This window comes from Mytilus trossulus, chromosome 9, assembly GCF_036588685.1.
Source record: "Mytilus trossulus isolate FHL-02 chromosome 9, PNRI_Mtr1.1.1.hap1, whole genome shotgun sequence".
Classification (NCBI taxonomy): Eukaryota; Metazoa; Mollusca; class Bivalvia; order Mytilida; family Mytilidae; genus Mytilus; species Mytilus trossulus.
Window position 1 is genome coordinate 33,786,732 of NC_086381.1, and position 16,353 is coordinate 33,803,084.

Sequence of the window (16,353 nt, forward strand, 5' to 3'; positions counted from 1 at the left end):
CTTTCTAACACTGCAAAAAAAAATCTACATTCACAGTTAACTGAAGTACTTTCATTTTACCATTCAGAAATGAATTTGAATATGTATCATGACCGTTTACTTTTTTTGCTCTTTTTAAAATCCTAAGGCCACTAGTACTTTTAGGTCTTTTATGGTGCAGTTAATGCAAAATTTAAAAAAATTCTCAAAAACTTCATTTTCATCTGTATGTAAAATTATTTTATATTTTTCTACACCTGATTCATCACTCAGTGTGGGAAAGTATGTTCAGTTGATACTGTATTTTTTGTCCAATCACACTGTTTAGATACATTTGCCTAAGGGTACACAAAAGAGCAACCTAAATTCTGGAAAGCAAATACTACCGTGCCACCTATAGCGTCATCATGCTCATATTTTAATTAGATTGCATTAGCAAAGCCATAGAATGTCATTCAAAAATTTATAAAAATATGAAAAGCGCACTTAGCTTTAATTATGTATACTATTGTGCTGAAAAGAGGAAAATATGACCATGAGTACAGAACATTGAAATTGGAAGATTCAACACTGTATCTCGTACTGAAAGACTAGACTAGTCTATCATGTTATGTTGCAATTTGAAAACTATTGAAAATAATTATCATTTTGTAATGATCTGTAGACATTTACGTCTAAGCCGATTTTTGCCGAAATATTTTTGTTCTTTGCCTAATATGTATCACTTATTCAAACATGTTTAAGAACTTTGGTTTAAAAACTTTGTTCTTTGATAAATGAAAACTATTTTTGTATTTGTACTTTTTTGCATTCTTTTTCTGTTTCTGTTTTCGTTTGTATTTATATTTGTACTATATTAAAGTTGTAGCATTTTTTTATATATATATATATGATGATTGCATTTACAATTATTACAATTACAATTTAGAACACTGTGATGGACTCAGTTTTATGCTTATAATCTTTTAGACTGAGAAGACACTTCTCATTTATAAAAACAAACAAAACTTGAGATGAACAGTGGTGGATCCAGAACTTATTATTAGGGGCCCACTGACTGACCTAACTGAGACACATGGGAAGGCACGAAAAGGGGGGACAACGCATGATTGACACTGACATGTATATATGTAAAGCAAAATTATATCCGGATGAAATTTGATCCGGTGGAAAAAATGTCACAGTAGCTGTTGTTAATTTTTTATTCGGAGGAAAATATTTCCCTGGGATTTTATTTTCCTTTGCCGTGAAATTCTATCTGGGCAAGGATTTGTATAGTTCTTACAGTATACTGTTCACGGATCTGGGTAGTCAAACTATTGATTGTTATTAAAATTAAAGGATTCTTACAAATACTATGAAATAATAATAGTGTATTTGAATTAAAGCTTAATTATTACCTCATTTTAAATGGGTGTGGGTATTTTGATTTTTAACAGGTGTGCATAGTCTTCAACACGATACCCTAGTGTGGTGCTCCACTATTAATGGAGGAAAATATATGAAACTGAACTGAAGTTTCTTTCCCCAACCCATTAAAAGCCCTTGATAGCTGACGAAATCTAAGAAAAGAACAGGGTATGGATTTAGGTTTGACGCAGAGATATTCAAAGTAAACCAAACTTTATGATGTATGGACATTTTTTTTTTATCATACCTCGTTGGAAATAAAAAATTCGGACAAATTATGAAAAAAATAAATAATCCATCACCAACCCTTATTTTCTTAGGACTATAAATGTTAATACCAATTGGTTAGATATTTGACAAAGAAACTTTGACTTTGTGTACTCCCCCTCCTTTCAGGTTACAATTCTGTCCGATGACACGATGACACCCTAGTACCTATTTCAAATTGCAAAACAGTCTCTGAAAAAACGAGTGTAGAAGGTCATGATGGCCCAGTCAATCTAGAATAACTAGCCTTTTATAGCTGACTATGCGGTATGGGCTTTGCTCACTGTTGAAGGCTGTACGGTGACCTATAGTTGTTAATGTCTGTGTCATTTTGGTCTTTTGTGGATAGTTGTCTCATTGGCAATCATATCACATCTTCTTTTTTATAGAGTTCATTTCAAGTTTTCTTATCCATGTACATGTAGTATTAACATTTTCATGTGCTGATATGCATGTTATCAATACAATAGGACATTTCCCATCAAGTTGCCAACATTGAGAGCCTTTGTTCGGCTCCTTGAGACTCAGATTTGTATAGAAATACAAATCCTTGTGAGGACAGAAAACAAAACTTGTGGTAAAAAGACACTTTACTATAATTGAATGATATTGAATTGTAAAACTATTTTTTATCATGTATGTAACGAAGCATGACATATGATAATACTCCAATGTTGTCTAATATGCCCTTTTATAAAAGATTAATTATACAAATAAATGCATGGTACAAATGTAAATGCTCTTATAAAGTCTTCATCTCTAAAATTTCATAAAAGTTTATAAGACTGGTCATTCATTGCGATTTAAATGAAAAATTTTCTGTTTACAGAAATGGAATGAGGACAATTTAAACAGAACCATGTATGATAATGTTTCTGCAGAAGATTGGTAGAGTTACTGTCAGACTGGTACAGTTTGGTTGTGCTGTACATTGTATAGACAGATATGTGGGTTCTTTTGTGATGGTAAGTACATGCTAAATGTCATTGGTGTAGTTAGGTACAATTCTGACAGTTGTGGTGTACATTGTATAGACAGATATGTGGGTTCTTTTGTGATGGTAAGTACATGCTAAATGTCATTGGTGTAGTTAGGTACAATTCTGACAGTTGTGGTGTACATTGTATAGACAGATATATGTGGGTTCTTTTGTGATGGTAAGTACATGCTAAATGTCATTGGTGTAGCTAGGTACAATTCAGTTGTGTTGTACATTGTATAGACAGATATGTGGGTTCTTTTGTGATGGTAAGTACATGCTAAATGTCATTGGTGTAGTTAGGTACAATTCTGACAGTTGTGGTGTACATTGTATAGACAGATATGTGGGTTCTTTTGTGATGGTAAGTACATGCTAAATGTCATTGGTGTAGTTAGGTACAATTCTGACAGTTGTGGTGTACATTGTATAGACAGATATGTGGGTTCTTTTGTGATGGTAAGTACATGCTAAATGTCATTGGTGTAGTTAGGTACAATTCTGACAGTTGTGGTGTACATTGTATAGACAGATATGTGGGTTCTTTTGTGATGGTAAGTACATGCTAACTGTCATTGGTGTAGTTAGGTACAATTCTGACAGTTGTGGTGTACATGAACATTGTATAGACAGATATGTGGGTTCTTTTGTGATAGTAAGTACATGCTAAATGTCATTGGTGTAGCTAGGTACAATTCAGTTGTGTTGTACATTGTATAGACAGATATGTGGGTTCTTTTGTGATGGTAAGTACATGCTAAATGTCATTGGTGTAGTTAGGTACAATTCTGACAGTTGTGGTGTACATTGTATAGACAGATATGTGGGTTCTTTTGTGATGGTAAGTACATGCTAAATGTCATTGGTGTAGTTAGGTACAATTCTGACAGTTGTGGTGTACATTGTATAGACAGATATGTGGGTTCTTTTGTGATGGTAAGTACATGCTAAATGTCATTGGTGTAGTTAGGTACAATTCTGACAGTTGTGGTGTACATTGTATAGACAGATATGTGGGTTCTTTTGTGATGGTAAGTACATGCTAAATGTCATTGGTGTAGTTAGGTACAATTCTGACAGTTGTGGTGTACATTGTATAGACAGATATGTGGGTTCTTTTGTGATGGTAAGTACATGCTAAATGTCATTGGTGTAGTTAGGTACAATTCTGACAGTTGTGGTGTACATTGTATAGACAGATATGTGGGTTCTTTTGTGATGGTAAGTACATGCTAAATGTCATTGGTGTAGTTAGGTACAATTCTGACAGTTGTGGTGTACATTGTATAGACAGATATATGTGGGTTCTTTTGTGATGGTAAGTACATGCTAAATGTCATTGGTGTAGCTTGGTACAATTCAGTTGTGTTGTACATTGTATAGACAGATATGTGGGTTCTTTTGTGATGGTAAGTACATGCTAAATGTCATTGGTGTAGTTAGGTACAATTCTGACAGTTGTGGTGTACATTGTATAGACAGATATGTGGGTTCTTTTGTGATGGTAAGTACATGCTAAATGTCATTGGTGTAGTTAGGTACAATTCAGACAGTTGTGGTGTACATTGTATAGACATATATGTGGGTTCTTTTGTGATGGTAAGTACATTCTTAATGTCATTGGTGTAGTTAGGTACAATTCTGACAGTTTTGATGTACATTGTATAGACAGATATGTGGGTTCTTTTGTGATGGTAAGTACATGCTAAATGTCATTGGTGTAGCTAGGTACAATTCAGTTGTGTTGTACATTGTATAGACAGATATGTGGGTTCTTTTGTGATGGTAAGTACATGCTAAATGTCATTGGTGTAGTTAGGTACAATTCTGACAGTTGTGGTGTACATTGTATAGACAGATATGTGGGTTCTTTTGTGATGGTAAGTACATGCTAAATGTCATTGGTGTAGTTAGGTACAATTCTGACAGTTGTGGTGTACATTGTATAGACAGATATGTGGGTTCTTTTGTGATGGTAAGTACATGCTAAATGTCATTGGTGTAGTTAGGTACAATTCTGACAGTTGTGGTGTACATGAACATTGTATAGACAGATATGTGGGTTCTTTTGTGATAGTAAGTACATGCTAAATGTCATTGGTGTAGCTAGGTACAATTCAGTTGTGGTGTACATTGTATAGACAGATATGTGGGTTCTTTTGTGATGGTAAGTACATGCTAAATGTCATTGGTGTAGTTAGGTACAATTCTGACAGTTGTGGTGTACATTGTATAGACAGATATGTGGGTTCTTTTGTGATGGTAAGTACATGCTAAATGTCATTGGTGTAGTTAGGTACAATTCTGACAGTTGTGGTGTACATTGTAAAGACAGATATGTGGGTTCTTTTGTGATGGTAAGTACATGCTAAATGTCATTGGTATAGCTAGGTACAATTCAGTTGTGTTGTACATTGTATAGACAGATATGTGGGTTCTTTTGTGATGGTAAGTACATGCTAAATGTCATTGGTGTAGTTAGGTACAATTCTGACAGTTGTGGTGTACATTGTATAGACAGATATGTGGGTTCTTTTGTGATGGTAAGTACATGCTAAATGTCATTGGTGTAGTTAGGTACAATTCTGACAGTTGTGGTGTACATTGTATAGACAGATATGTGGGTTCTTTTGTGATGGTAAGTACATGCTAAATGTCATTGGTGTAGTTAGGTACAATTCTGACAGTTGTGGTGTACATGAATGGTGTAGTTAGGTACAATTCTGACAGTTGTGGTGTACATTGTATAGACAGATATGTGGGTTCTTTTGTGATGGTAAGTACATGCTAAATGTCATTGGTGTAGTTAGGTACAATTCTGACAGTTGTGGTGTTCATTGTATAGACAGATATGTGGGTTCTTTTGTGATGGTAAGTACATGCTAAATGTCATTGGTGTAGTTAGGTACAATTCTGACAGTTGTGGTGTACATTGTATAGACAGATATGTGGGTTCTTTTTGATGGTAAGTACATGCTAAATGTCATTGGTGTAGTTAGGTACAATTCTGACAGTTGTGGTGTACATTGTATAGACAGATATGTGGGTTCTTTTGTGATGGTAAGTACATGCTAAATGTCATTGGTGTAGCTAGGTACAATTCAGTTGTGTTGTACATTGTATAGACAGATATGTGGGTTCTTTTGTGATGGTAAGTACATGCTAAATGTCATTGGTGTAGTTAGGTACAATTCTGACAGGTGTGGTGTACATTGTATAGACAGATATGTGGGTTCTTTTGTGATGGTAAGTACATGCTAAATGTCATTGGTGTAGTTAGGTACAATTCTGACAGTTGTGGTGTACATTGTATAGACAGATATGTGGGTTCTTTTGTGATGGTAAGTACATGCTAAATGTCATTGGTGTAGTTAGGTACAATTCTGACAGTTGTGGTGTACATGAACATTGTATAGACAGATATGTGGGTTCTTTTGTGATAGTAAGTACATGCTAAATGTCATTGGTGTAGCTAGGTACAATTCAGTTGTGTTGTACATTGTATAGACAGATATGTGGGTTCTTTTGTGATGGTAAGTACATGCTAAATGTCATTGGTGTAGTTAGGTACAATTCTGACAGTTGTGGTGTACATTGTATAGACAGATATGTGGGTTCTTTTGTGATGGTAAGTACATGCTAAATGTCATTGGTGTAGTTAGGTACAATTCTGACAGTTGTGGTGTACATTGTATAGACAGATATGTGGGTTCTTTTGTGATGGTAAGTACATGCTAAATGTCATTGGTGTAGTTAGGTACAATTCTGACAGTTGTGGTGTACATTGTATAGACATATATGTGGGTTCTTTTGTGATGGTAAGTACATTCTTAATGTCATTGGTGTAGTTAGGTACAATTCTGACAGTTTTGGTGTACATTGTATAGACAGATATGTGGGTTCTTTTGTGATGGTAAGTACATGCTAAATGTCATTGGTGTAGTTAGGTACAATTCTGACAGTTGTGGTGTACATTGTATAGACAGATATGTGGGTTCTTTTGTGATGGTAAGTACATGCTAAATGTCATTGGTGTAGTTAGGTACAATTCTGACAGTTGTGGTGTACATTGTATAGACAGATATGTGGGTTCTTTTGTGATGGTAAGTACATGCTAAATGTCATTGGTGTAGTTAGGTACAATTCTGACAGTTGTGGTGTACATTGTATAGACAGATATGTGGGTTCTTTTGTGATGGTAAGTACATGCTAAATGTCATTGGTGTAGTTAGGTACAATTCTGACAGTTGTGGTGTACATTGTATAGACAGATATATGTGGGTTCTTTTGTGATGGTAAGTACATGCTAAATGTCATTGGTGTAGCTTGGTACAATTCAGTTGTGTTGTACATTGTATAGACAGATATGTGGGTTCTTTTGTGATGGTAAGTACATGCTAAATGTCATTGGTGTAGTTAGGTACAATTCTGACAGTTGTGGTGTACATTGTATAGACAGATATGTGGGTTCTTTTGTGATGGTAAGTACATGCTAAATGTCATTGGTGTAGTTAGGTACAATTCAGACAGTTGTGGTGTACATTGTATTGACAGATATGTGGGTTCTTTTGTGATGGTAAGTATATATGCTAAATGGCATTGTTGTAGTTAGGAACAATTCTGACAGTTGTGGTGTACATGAACATTGTATTGGCAGATATGTGGGTTCTTTTGTGATGGTAAGTACATGCTAAATGGCATTGGTGAAGTTAGGTACAATTCTGACAGTTGTGGTGTACATGAACATTGTATTGACAGATATGTGGGTTCTTTTGTGATGGTAAGTACATGCTAAATGGCATTGGTGAAGTAAGGTACAATTCTGACAGTTGTGGTGTACATGAACATTGTATAGACAGATATGTGGGTTCTTTTGTGATGGTAAATACATGCTAAATGGCATTGGTGAAGTTAGGTACAATTCTGACAGTTGTGGTGTACATGAACATTGTATAGACAGATATGTGGGTTCTTTTGTGATGGTAAGTACATGCTAAATGGCATTGGTGTAGCTAGGTACAATTCAGTTGTGGTGTACATTGTATTGACAGATATGGGGGTTCTTTTGTGATGGTAAGTACATGCTAAATGGCATTGGTGTAGCTAGGTACAATTCAGTTGTGGTGTACATTGTATTGACAGATATGTGGGTTCTTTTGTAATGGTAAGTACAAAATGTACATGCTAAATGGCATTGGTGTATCCATACAGATCAGTTGTGGTGTACATTTGTAACATTGTATTTAGAGATTTGTGTCCTTTTGTGATGGCAAGTCCAGGTAGAATGACATTGGTGTAGTCATGGTACATTTAGATGTGTTGTACATTGAATAGAACGATATTTTAGTTCTTTATTGATGGTAAATCCTTGCAAATAACATTGGTTTAGCCTTGTACAGTATAGTTGTGTTGTACATTGAATAAACATATATCTTAGACTCTTACTTCTTTTGTGATGGTATAAAAAGGTAGGTTTATATTTATGGGCATTAGTGGAAATGGTTACAGTTTGGTTGTGTTATACATTGTATTGACAGATGTGTGGGTTATTTTCTAATGGTAAGTCTATATTTAATGGCATTGGTGTCGCCACATACAGTTAGGTTATGTGTGGGTTCTTTTGTGATTATAAATGAAAGTGTTACTGTAGTTAAATGCATGCTCCAAATCATAGAAAAGAAGGAGTTAAATTGTTACATTTTGTGATGAACTGTTCATTCTGTAAACAAGAATTTTAAAATTTAAACAACTGGCAAAAGGGAGATAACTTACGCTACTTAAAATATTTTTTACTAAAACGCAGTAGATTTGTCTCCCATTGGCAGCTGTTTTGCTAAACAAGTTAGCTTTAAATATTATATATTCAATATTTATTCAATATATATTCAACACTATAAGACTTCATTTTGTTTTTAAATCTTATCTCTACATTAAAGCTTTAAAATATTTTTGATTATGCAAACTATGACATACATGTACTTTAATGTATGTCAGGCCTCACATCATAAAACTTTCGAGCACGATTTTTGTACTCAGACTCGAAAATCAACCAATCAAATTGCTGGATTTCACGTTTCGAGCGTGATTTTTGTGCTCCAAGCACTGAGCAAAGTTTTATGCCTTCAAGGCCTGGTGTTGTGCTTTCTGGTAGTTTGTTGTTTGTCTTTCATTATAAGAAGGAAAAGAATAACAGTCTGATTCCTTTATTCTATAGCTCTAAAAAATTTATACAGACATGAGTCACTGTAAGCAGAGCAGGTTTTTATCGGTAATTTGTACATTTGTCCTTTGATGTTACCAGCTTATATTTTTTAGAATCCACAAGAATAATTTAATATTAGGCAATCATGCCATGTCTCAGTGCAGCCACATCAGATGTGCATGTCCATCTGCGTCTATTTATCAATGTCCACAACGTCATTTGAAAAATCAAACAACACTATAACAACGTTTTTCTACATGTATAATTTTGCTTACTATTTCATTTCAATTCTTAATCTCACACACACAAAAAACATATTAATGAGACATAATTGCTGATAAAAAGAAGAAATAATACTGACTTTATCAACCTGAACTCACTTGCTGTTCACAATGATAAAGTGAGTATTAAAAAAAAATGCCATTAATCTACGGGTATATGTATTTTTAGAAACATTCATTGTACATTTTTTCTAATCTACTGTCTTTTACTTACAGTGTTGTGGAGATTCCATGGTACCTACCTTATTTAACAATGATATTGTACTAGCAGAAAATATATCTGTGGCTTACAAAAAACTACAAAAGTAAGTTTTTTATGTTCTTTTGTGAAAATGGAAATAAGAATTAAGCTTACTTGGGTCATACAGCCACAGGTAGGTAGTTAATGAACTTAGCACTTATCTTTTGATAGGTTCTCCATCAAATAGTGTAGCTTTAATCTGTTGGAAAAAATGGACAAGGGTAAATCTGGATTAATAAATATCAACTTACAAATTTCTTTTCCCCTGAAACTACATAGCCTAGTCTTTAAACAATGAGCAAATCTCATACCATATAGTACGGTAAGATATAGAAGACCCTGTGGTGACAAAATTTGAAAATATTAACAGCCCACAGCAGACAAAGACATTAAATGGATAAGAACACACTACAACAACAAACTGTAAAGATTGGTTGGAAAGGGTTGTGAAAAAAATCAGATTTTCACCTTTACTCTGAAACTTTGGCAATATGTACTATGAGTCTTTGCTATTATATTTGAGTCTTTGTGATCTACTTTTTTGTGTTCTCACATTCTGCTAATGTTCTGTATTATTCTCTTAATTCTGTTCTTTAATATGATTCTGTTAAATATGATAAAAGGGAGATAATCAATGTTATAATGGAATATTGTTATATATTAGTAGGTTGCAGTCTTGTAATTGACTGTTCCATAGGCTTACATGCAAACATAGAAAACAAATTTCATGTTCATATCATGTATGTACTAATGTGAAATTGTAATTTAATCGGGAAAAAAAGGGGGTGTTGCCACGAAGAATAAAAAGTTACGCAATCCTGAAGTCAAAACATTTTTTTTCTACTTTCTGTTTGCTATTTTTACCAGGCCACACCACTTCCAGTAAACATGATATCCTTCCACTTTCCTGGATTGATATCCCCAAAAGATGCAAGATTAAGTCTATATATATGTTTTAATTCAGCATTAACCTATAATCAAACGGAAAAAATTCAGTTCAAAAAAAAATTCAGAAAAAAATGCATTATTTTGTTTCCCCCATGTTTTGACATGCACCGGAAACTGGAGTTGTAATACAAGACTGGTACCAGTACATGTTGATAAGGACTCGTTTAATATATGTCCTTGATGTAGCCCTAAAATTAAATGTAGCAAAAAAATAAAATTATTAAAGCAAATATATAAATTGTTGCAAATATATAAAACTTGGATTTTCTGTTATTTAACTAGATCAAGTAAATTTGAAATTGGTTGGTTTTACAGTACAAAGAAAATGTATTTTACGATATGCATTTATTAATCATGACATGCAGCAACTTTTGATAAAAGCTTTTAATAGTATTTTTAGATAGTTCAAAGAGGGTGGTAAAGGGTTATTTTCGTGCAACGTGATTGCTATTTTTTATTTCATGTTCAGTTGTGCAAGACAGGTGCCTTGTTCAACTTGTTCTGCTTATTTAATTTTACATGCATCGTGATTTTCAAAGTCATATTTTGCATGCTCAGTATTTTTCAAATAAAATTGAAACACTTGGCAGGGATCTTCAAGAAATACTTTTTTAAAAGCTGTAAACCAATTATATCATAAATTTGTATACTAAATCGGGAATATGAAGTAAAACAGAGTTATTATATACAAGAAGACAGCGACTCAGTCACAAAAGGTTCACATAAAAGTAACTATTTTTCGTGCAACGTTCATTACAGAAATTATTTCAAGTTCAACGTGAAATTATGTCTTATTTTACGTTATTTTCGTGCAAGCACCCCCCCCCCCCCCTTTACTACCCTCATAAAATCAAATGATCTTTACAGGGGTGATATTGTGATGTTAAAATTAAATGATCTTTACAGGGGTGATATTGTGATGTTAAAATTAAATGATCTTTACAGGGGTGATATTGTGATAGCCAGATCACCAGCTGATCCTTACCAGTTTATTTGTAAACGATTGGTTGCCATGGAAGGTGACAGTGTTATTGATGACAATTCAGAAAGACAATATGTAAATATTATACAATATTTTAATTTCAATTTACATGAATACAATCAGATGTTTTATTATGAAATATACTCTAAATAAAATTAAAATCAAAATTAACATGATTAAATCCATATTCTTCAAAAACTTTATTATTTTATTATGATTTTGATTTAAAATTTTAATTTGATATTTTATCAATTTAATTGAAAAAAATTATCTGATATTTTAGACTGATGTAGGTGGTACAATTTACTTGATTTGTAATCCAATATATTATTATGAGATAAACACTAAAGGAATGAAAAGCAAAATCAACATGCTTACACCATTATTTTTTAAAATTTAATAAATTTAATGAACATTACCGGTATATATTTTGATGTAGATTAATACTTTAGAGGGAAATAGTCTTTCATTGTGAAAAGATTGTAACTATTGGAAAAAATAGTTTTAAAAAAAAAAAAATCTTTGAAATGCTTGTTTGCATTGCAGGTTCCAAAAGGCCATGTGTGGTTAGAGGGAGATAATCATGGGAATTCCAATGATTCCCGCCATTATGGACCAGTGCCTGCTGGACTTCTTAATCGACGTGTGTTCTTTAGAGTAAGATATATAGTTTAATTTTTAATAAATTTGGTCAAAACTTTCAACAAATTTTTTCATCCATCTCCAAAAAGTCTCCTGTTTTAACCAATATTTTCTGTTCCCAAAATAAGTCTATCCTTGCATAAAAAACCTAAGTGTTCCGACACCCTGCTTAACATGACATTTTCCATGGTTCCCTAGTGTGTCAGTCTGTCAGATAACTCAGGTTACAATGTATTTCTTAAATAAATCATTTGGACTAACTTAGAATTATGTTGTTACATTTTAGTTTTGTTCAGAGTAAGTCAAATAAGTATCAATCATAAGTTTTCTGTTTATTTATTTTGTAAAATGTTACATAGAAGTCATTGTTTGAGTTTTTAAGCAACTAAGCACAATTAACTAATAATTAATAGATTCTAAGTTCTGCAGCTGACATTAATAGATTATAGTGTAAGATACATAAATAGAAGAATTCAAAGATAGAAAAAAAAAACCAATTAGTGACCAAACAACACATTAATTTCATGAAAGTAAGTAGTGCGTAGCTAATTATCAGTGTTTTCGGCCAAAAGTTCAAGTTTTTCAAGATTTGAATTCTTTGATTTATAGTTATTCTAATAATTACATTTATCATGGGCTTTTCAATAGAAATAAAGTATAATATGAGGACGGATATCTCTTTCTACCTCTCTGAATTCATTTTAATGCATTGTTGTTCACAATTTCTTGACAACATCCATTGTTGTTTCATGTAAGAGGTGTGAAATTATTGGATTATTTCACATGGGAAGTTCTTTCTTTTTATTTCACATTAAAATCATGGTCTTTCATTGCAACCAATTTAATAACTCACAATATATACAAGTATTAATATTTGGTTTAAAGATTTTTTCAGAATTGCTCATCCTAATATAAATGATAGTGTATCTATGTTTTGAGTTTGATGTGATAAGTTTGGGTCAAATTATTAAGAAAAGATAAATAAAATAAATAGGATAAAGTTTATAGGTCCAATGTAAATTGATATTTAATAGTTTTTCATATAATTTGTAGTAGACCTTTCCAAATATTTATATTTACATACAATTTTTTTTTATTTATTTTTTATTTGGTCGGGTTGTTGTCTCTTTGACACATTCCCCATTTCCATTCTCAATTTTAAACATATAACAGTGAACCATAGCCTGCTAAATCTTCATTTATTACAATAGAATCCTTAAAGTGGATATTTATATTGTTTTATTGAGTATAATAAAGGAAATAGTGTAAAAAAAAGAAGATATGTAAAAATAAAATAAAATAAAATAAACATGGACATAACATATTTCAGCCTTTATTTGCTTTGATGACAAACGTGAGACTGAAATTATTTTGGTTGTCTTTTTTTTTTTTTTTGCTTTGATAACTTGCCAATGAAGCTTGAATATGATTTATTTCAGGAAATAGGAAACAAAATATGTTTATAAATAATCAGTTCTTACCAAATTTCGTATTTTTTAGGTATGGCCATTTTCTTACATGGGATATTTGAAACACCCAGCGGAGAGATGACACGTATTGTAGTTAACTTCTCAGGGACGGTATGAACCATACTGATGTGTTGAACAATGATGACTGGCAATGAATGTTTTGTCTTTTATAAAACAGACTTTTAGAGATTTTATAGATCTATTTTTTACATAGGTTTTTGAAATAATGATTAAAATTTTATATGATGCTATTTTTTTGCTTACTATCAAACTCAAGATCACTGTGTATCATCAGTACACCGGATATAGGTACTAACCAAGCGGGCATGATCGATTTTGACCTTACACAGTAATGAAAATCTTTGTTTTGCTTTATCAATATTCAATGTAAATTTCTCAACATTTGAAATGCCTGCTCCCAAATAGTTTTCACATCGATTTTTTCCTATTCATAAAACAACTTTGATATTCGAATAAGAACAATTAACTTGTACATGCGCAAATAGTTGTGAATGTCAACACCAACTTTCAATTTCAATACAGTTGTTGAGACATTTACATGTTTTATCTGAAAGAAACCTAATACAGGGCAAAAGTAATAGTTACCAATCATAAATCTACCTGTGATTACTTATTCATTAAAATTTTTTGGGTGATAAATGAGTATGAAAATAAAGTTGTTGTGTACGGTGTACAACAACTTTACTATGCACCGTACATAGGGATTTATGTGGTCAGCTAAACACCGTACACAATGCTTCTTTAGGGACAAAATGTCGAAAAATAACATAGGTATAAATGATTTCAATGCTTATTATTGAAACAGCTATACTTATTACACACACACACATTGATCTTCTATCAGAAAAAGAGTTGCAATGAATATAGAATTATATCGGATGAGACGAGGGCCAACTTCTTTGGCAGGTATTTGCACATGCTTGTCGATGTTTTAGTAGTCCCTCTTGTTTTAGGAAATTAATAAGACATCTCTTATCATCAACCCACGACCAAATCATTTCTTAAAACAGCAATTATGTTTAGATTGAGTACACATTGATATTATGTGAACAATCAAAGATTTTTGTTACTGTGTAAGATCAAAATTGCTCACGTCTGCTTGGTTAGTACCTATATCCGCTGTACAATGATACACGGTGAAGATATCTCTAGATATATTTCCTAATATTATTAATTCGTATATTTTACCAAATTTGATTTGTTTAGAGATAGTCACATGTTAAACTATATTTTCGAAGGTAGAGAGAAAACCGCGGATAGCAAAAAGCATATTGACCGGCAAAAAGCATATCACACGGTTATTTATAGAATATTTAAAAACCAATATACTTTGTGACGTCATGTAATGAATTTCAAGATATTGTTTAACGTTTTATAACACATGATTTTTGTCATCGATTATTTGACAAAAAAATCTTTAAATACATAAGATGTAAAAAAAAAAAAAAAAAAAAGTAAATGAAATAACAACTAATATGTTGTTACTGTCAAGGAGACAATGTAATATCTATAAAATTCCAATAATCCTAAATGTTATGGTGGGCACTTTAATAAAAGCAAATTGGTGGGTGACAACATGTTTTATGGACACCAGACTTATACAGGCTAAGGATTTGTATTCTTACTATACAAATCATTTATATAGGCTATGGTGTTTACTTCCTTTCAGAGCATCTCTGGACTCCTCTACAGTGTAGGTCGAGCATGTTTTAGTTGAAAATTGATTCCAATCCCTGATGTTTTTTGGGGAGAATGACTGTCCTTAGGTGTCAGTTTTTGTTCTTTCTTTCTTGGTAAAAGGGGCCTTATACCTCTGGTCCGGCTGTTGTTGTGGATTAGATATTTTCTGTTTATATTTATCAGCCCATGCCAGATTTAAAATTGCAAACATGGTCTGTTAGTTTTTCTGCGATCTTTCAGACTTTCTTATTGTAGTTGTTTAACCATGTATGTTACACAGCTATATGTTCGGTCTGATGTCCGGTAGTTCATCAATAGTGTAACTGCGGAATCCATGCTGTGCATTAGTTAGGATGTTATGGGTGTCAAAATTTGGAAGCTTAATGTCTTTCTTGAAAAGAGGTACCACATTAGCATCTCTCCAATCTTGTGGGACTTCATCAGTGTTGAGTGATTTTTGGTACAGATCTGTAAGAAAAGGAGCGAATTTTCAGTATGAAGGATGGTATAAAATCTGGACCAGTAGCTTTGTGGATTAAGGCTTATTAATAGATCCTGTATTCCATTAGTTTTGATTTTGATGGATAATGCTGTGTAATCATTAAAAGAATATGCAATCAGGAGAATTATACAGGATGGCAAACCAGTCAGAAAAATAACAGCCTGTTATTAAACATTTTGACAGTTTCGAAAAGTTTGAAAGACAGATACCAGGGGCGGATCCAGCCATTTTAAAAAGGGGGGTTCCTAACCCAGGACAAAAGGGGTGTTCCAATTACATGTCCCTATTCAAATGCATTGATCGTAAAAAAAAATGGGACCCCCCTCTGGATCCGCGCCTGGATACGTGCATAACCATGTTTAAAGGAATAATTATCTTCTTTAAATATTAAGTTACTTTTCGAACTTTAATTTATTATTTCAGCTCCGGTCAGCTTACTCTTTAATAAATGTATGGTACTTCCATTTTACTCCCTTCTCCTTGTTTTAGGAGATGACAACTTAAGAGAAAAGCTTTGTAAACAATATGGTTTTTCTTCAGGTCAAAAGTTTTTAGAACTGTTTACCGTTTGACTAACGGTTGCCTGGTTTGCGTATTTGTTTTAAGTGCCATTTTATGTTTAACTACATGCTCAGCAGGGATGTCCTTAGTACGTGCGTAAATAGAAGAATATGATTGTATACCTTAATGAATTGATCAATGCAGCACACCTGTAATTAAACAGGTAAACACGGTTTCTGTTAATTGATT

General features: G+C 32.8%; 1 protein-coding gene across 3 annotated transcripts; it reads left to right on the plus strand.

Moving 5' to 3' along the window:
- Positions 1 to 1,458: 1,458 nt before the first annotated feature.
- Positions 1,459 to 14,898, plus strand: LOC134683834 (mitochondrial inner membrane protease subunit 1-like). 3 transcript variants are annotated; one of them, XM_063543141.1, is made up of 6 exons: positions 1,459 to 1,557; positions 2,486 to 2,621; positions 9,335 to 9,423; positions 11,253 to 11,364; positions 11,836 to 11,946; positions 13,432 to 14,898. In XM_063543141.1, exons 2-6 carry the CDS (start codon positions 2,520 to 2,522, stop codon positions 13,480 to 13,482), a joined length of 465 nt encoding a protein of 154 aa, XP_063399211.1. In that variant the 5' UTR covers positions 1,459 to 1,557; positions 2,486 to 2,519; the 3' UTR covers positions 13,483 to 14,898. The 3 variants fall into 3 exon arrangements, with proteins under 3 accessions (XP_063399211.1, XP_063399213.1, XP_063399212.1); XM_063543143.1 differs by having other exon boundaries at positions 1,515 to 1,591; XM_063543142.1 differs by having other exon boundaries at positions 1,518 to 1,610.
- The last annotated feature ends 1,455 nt before the right edge of the window (positions 14,899 to 16,353 follow it).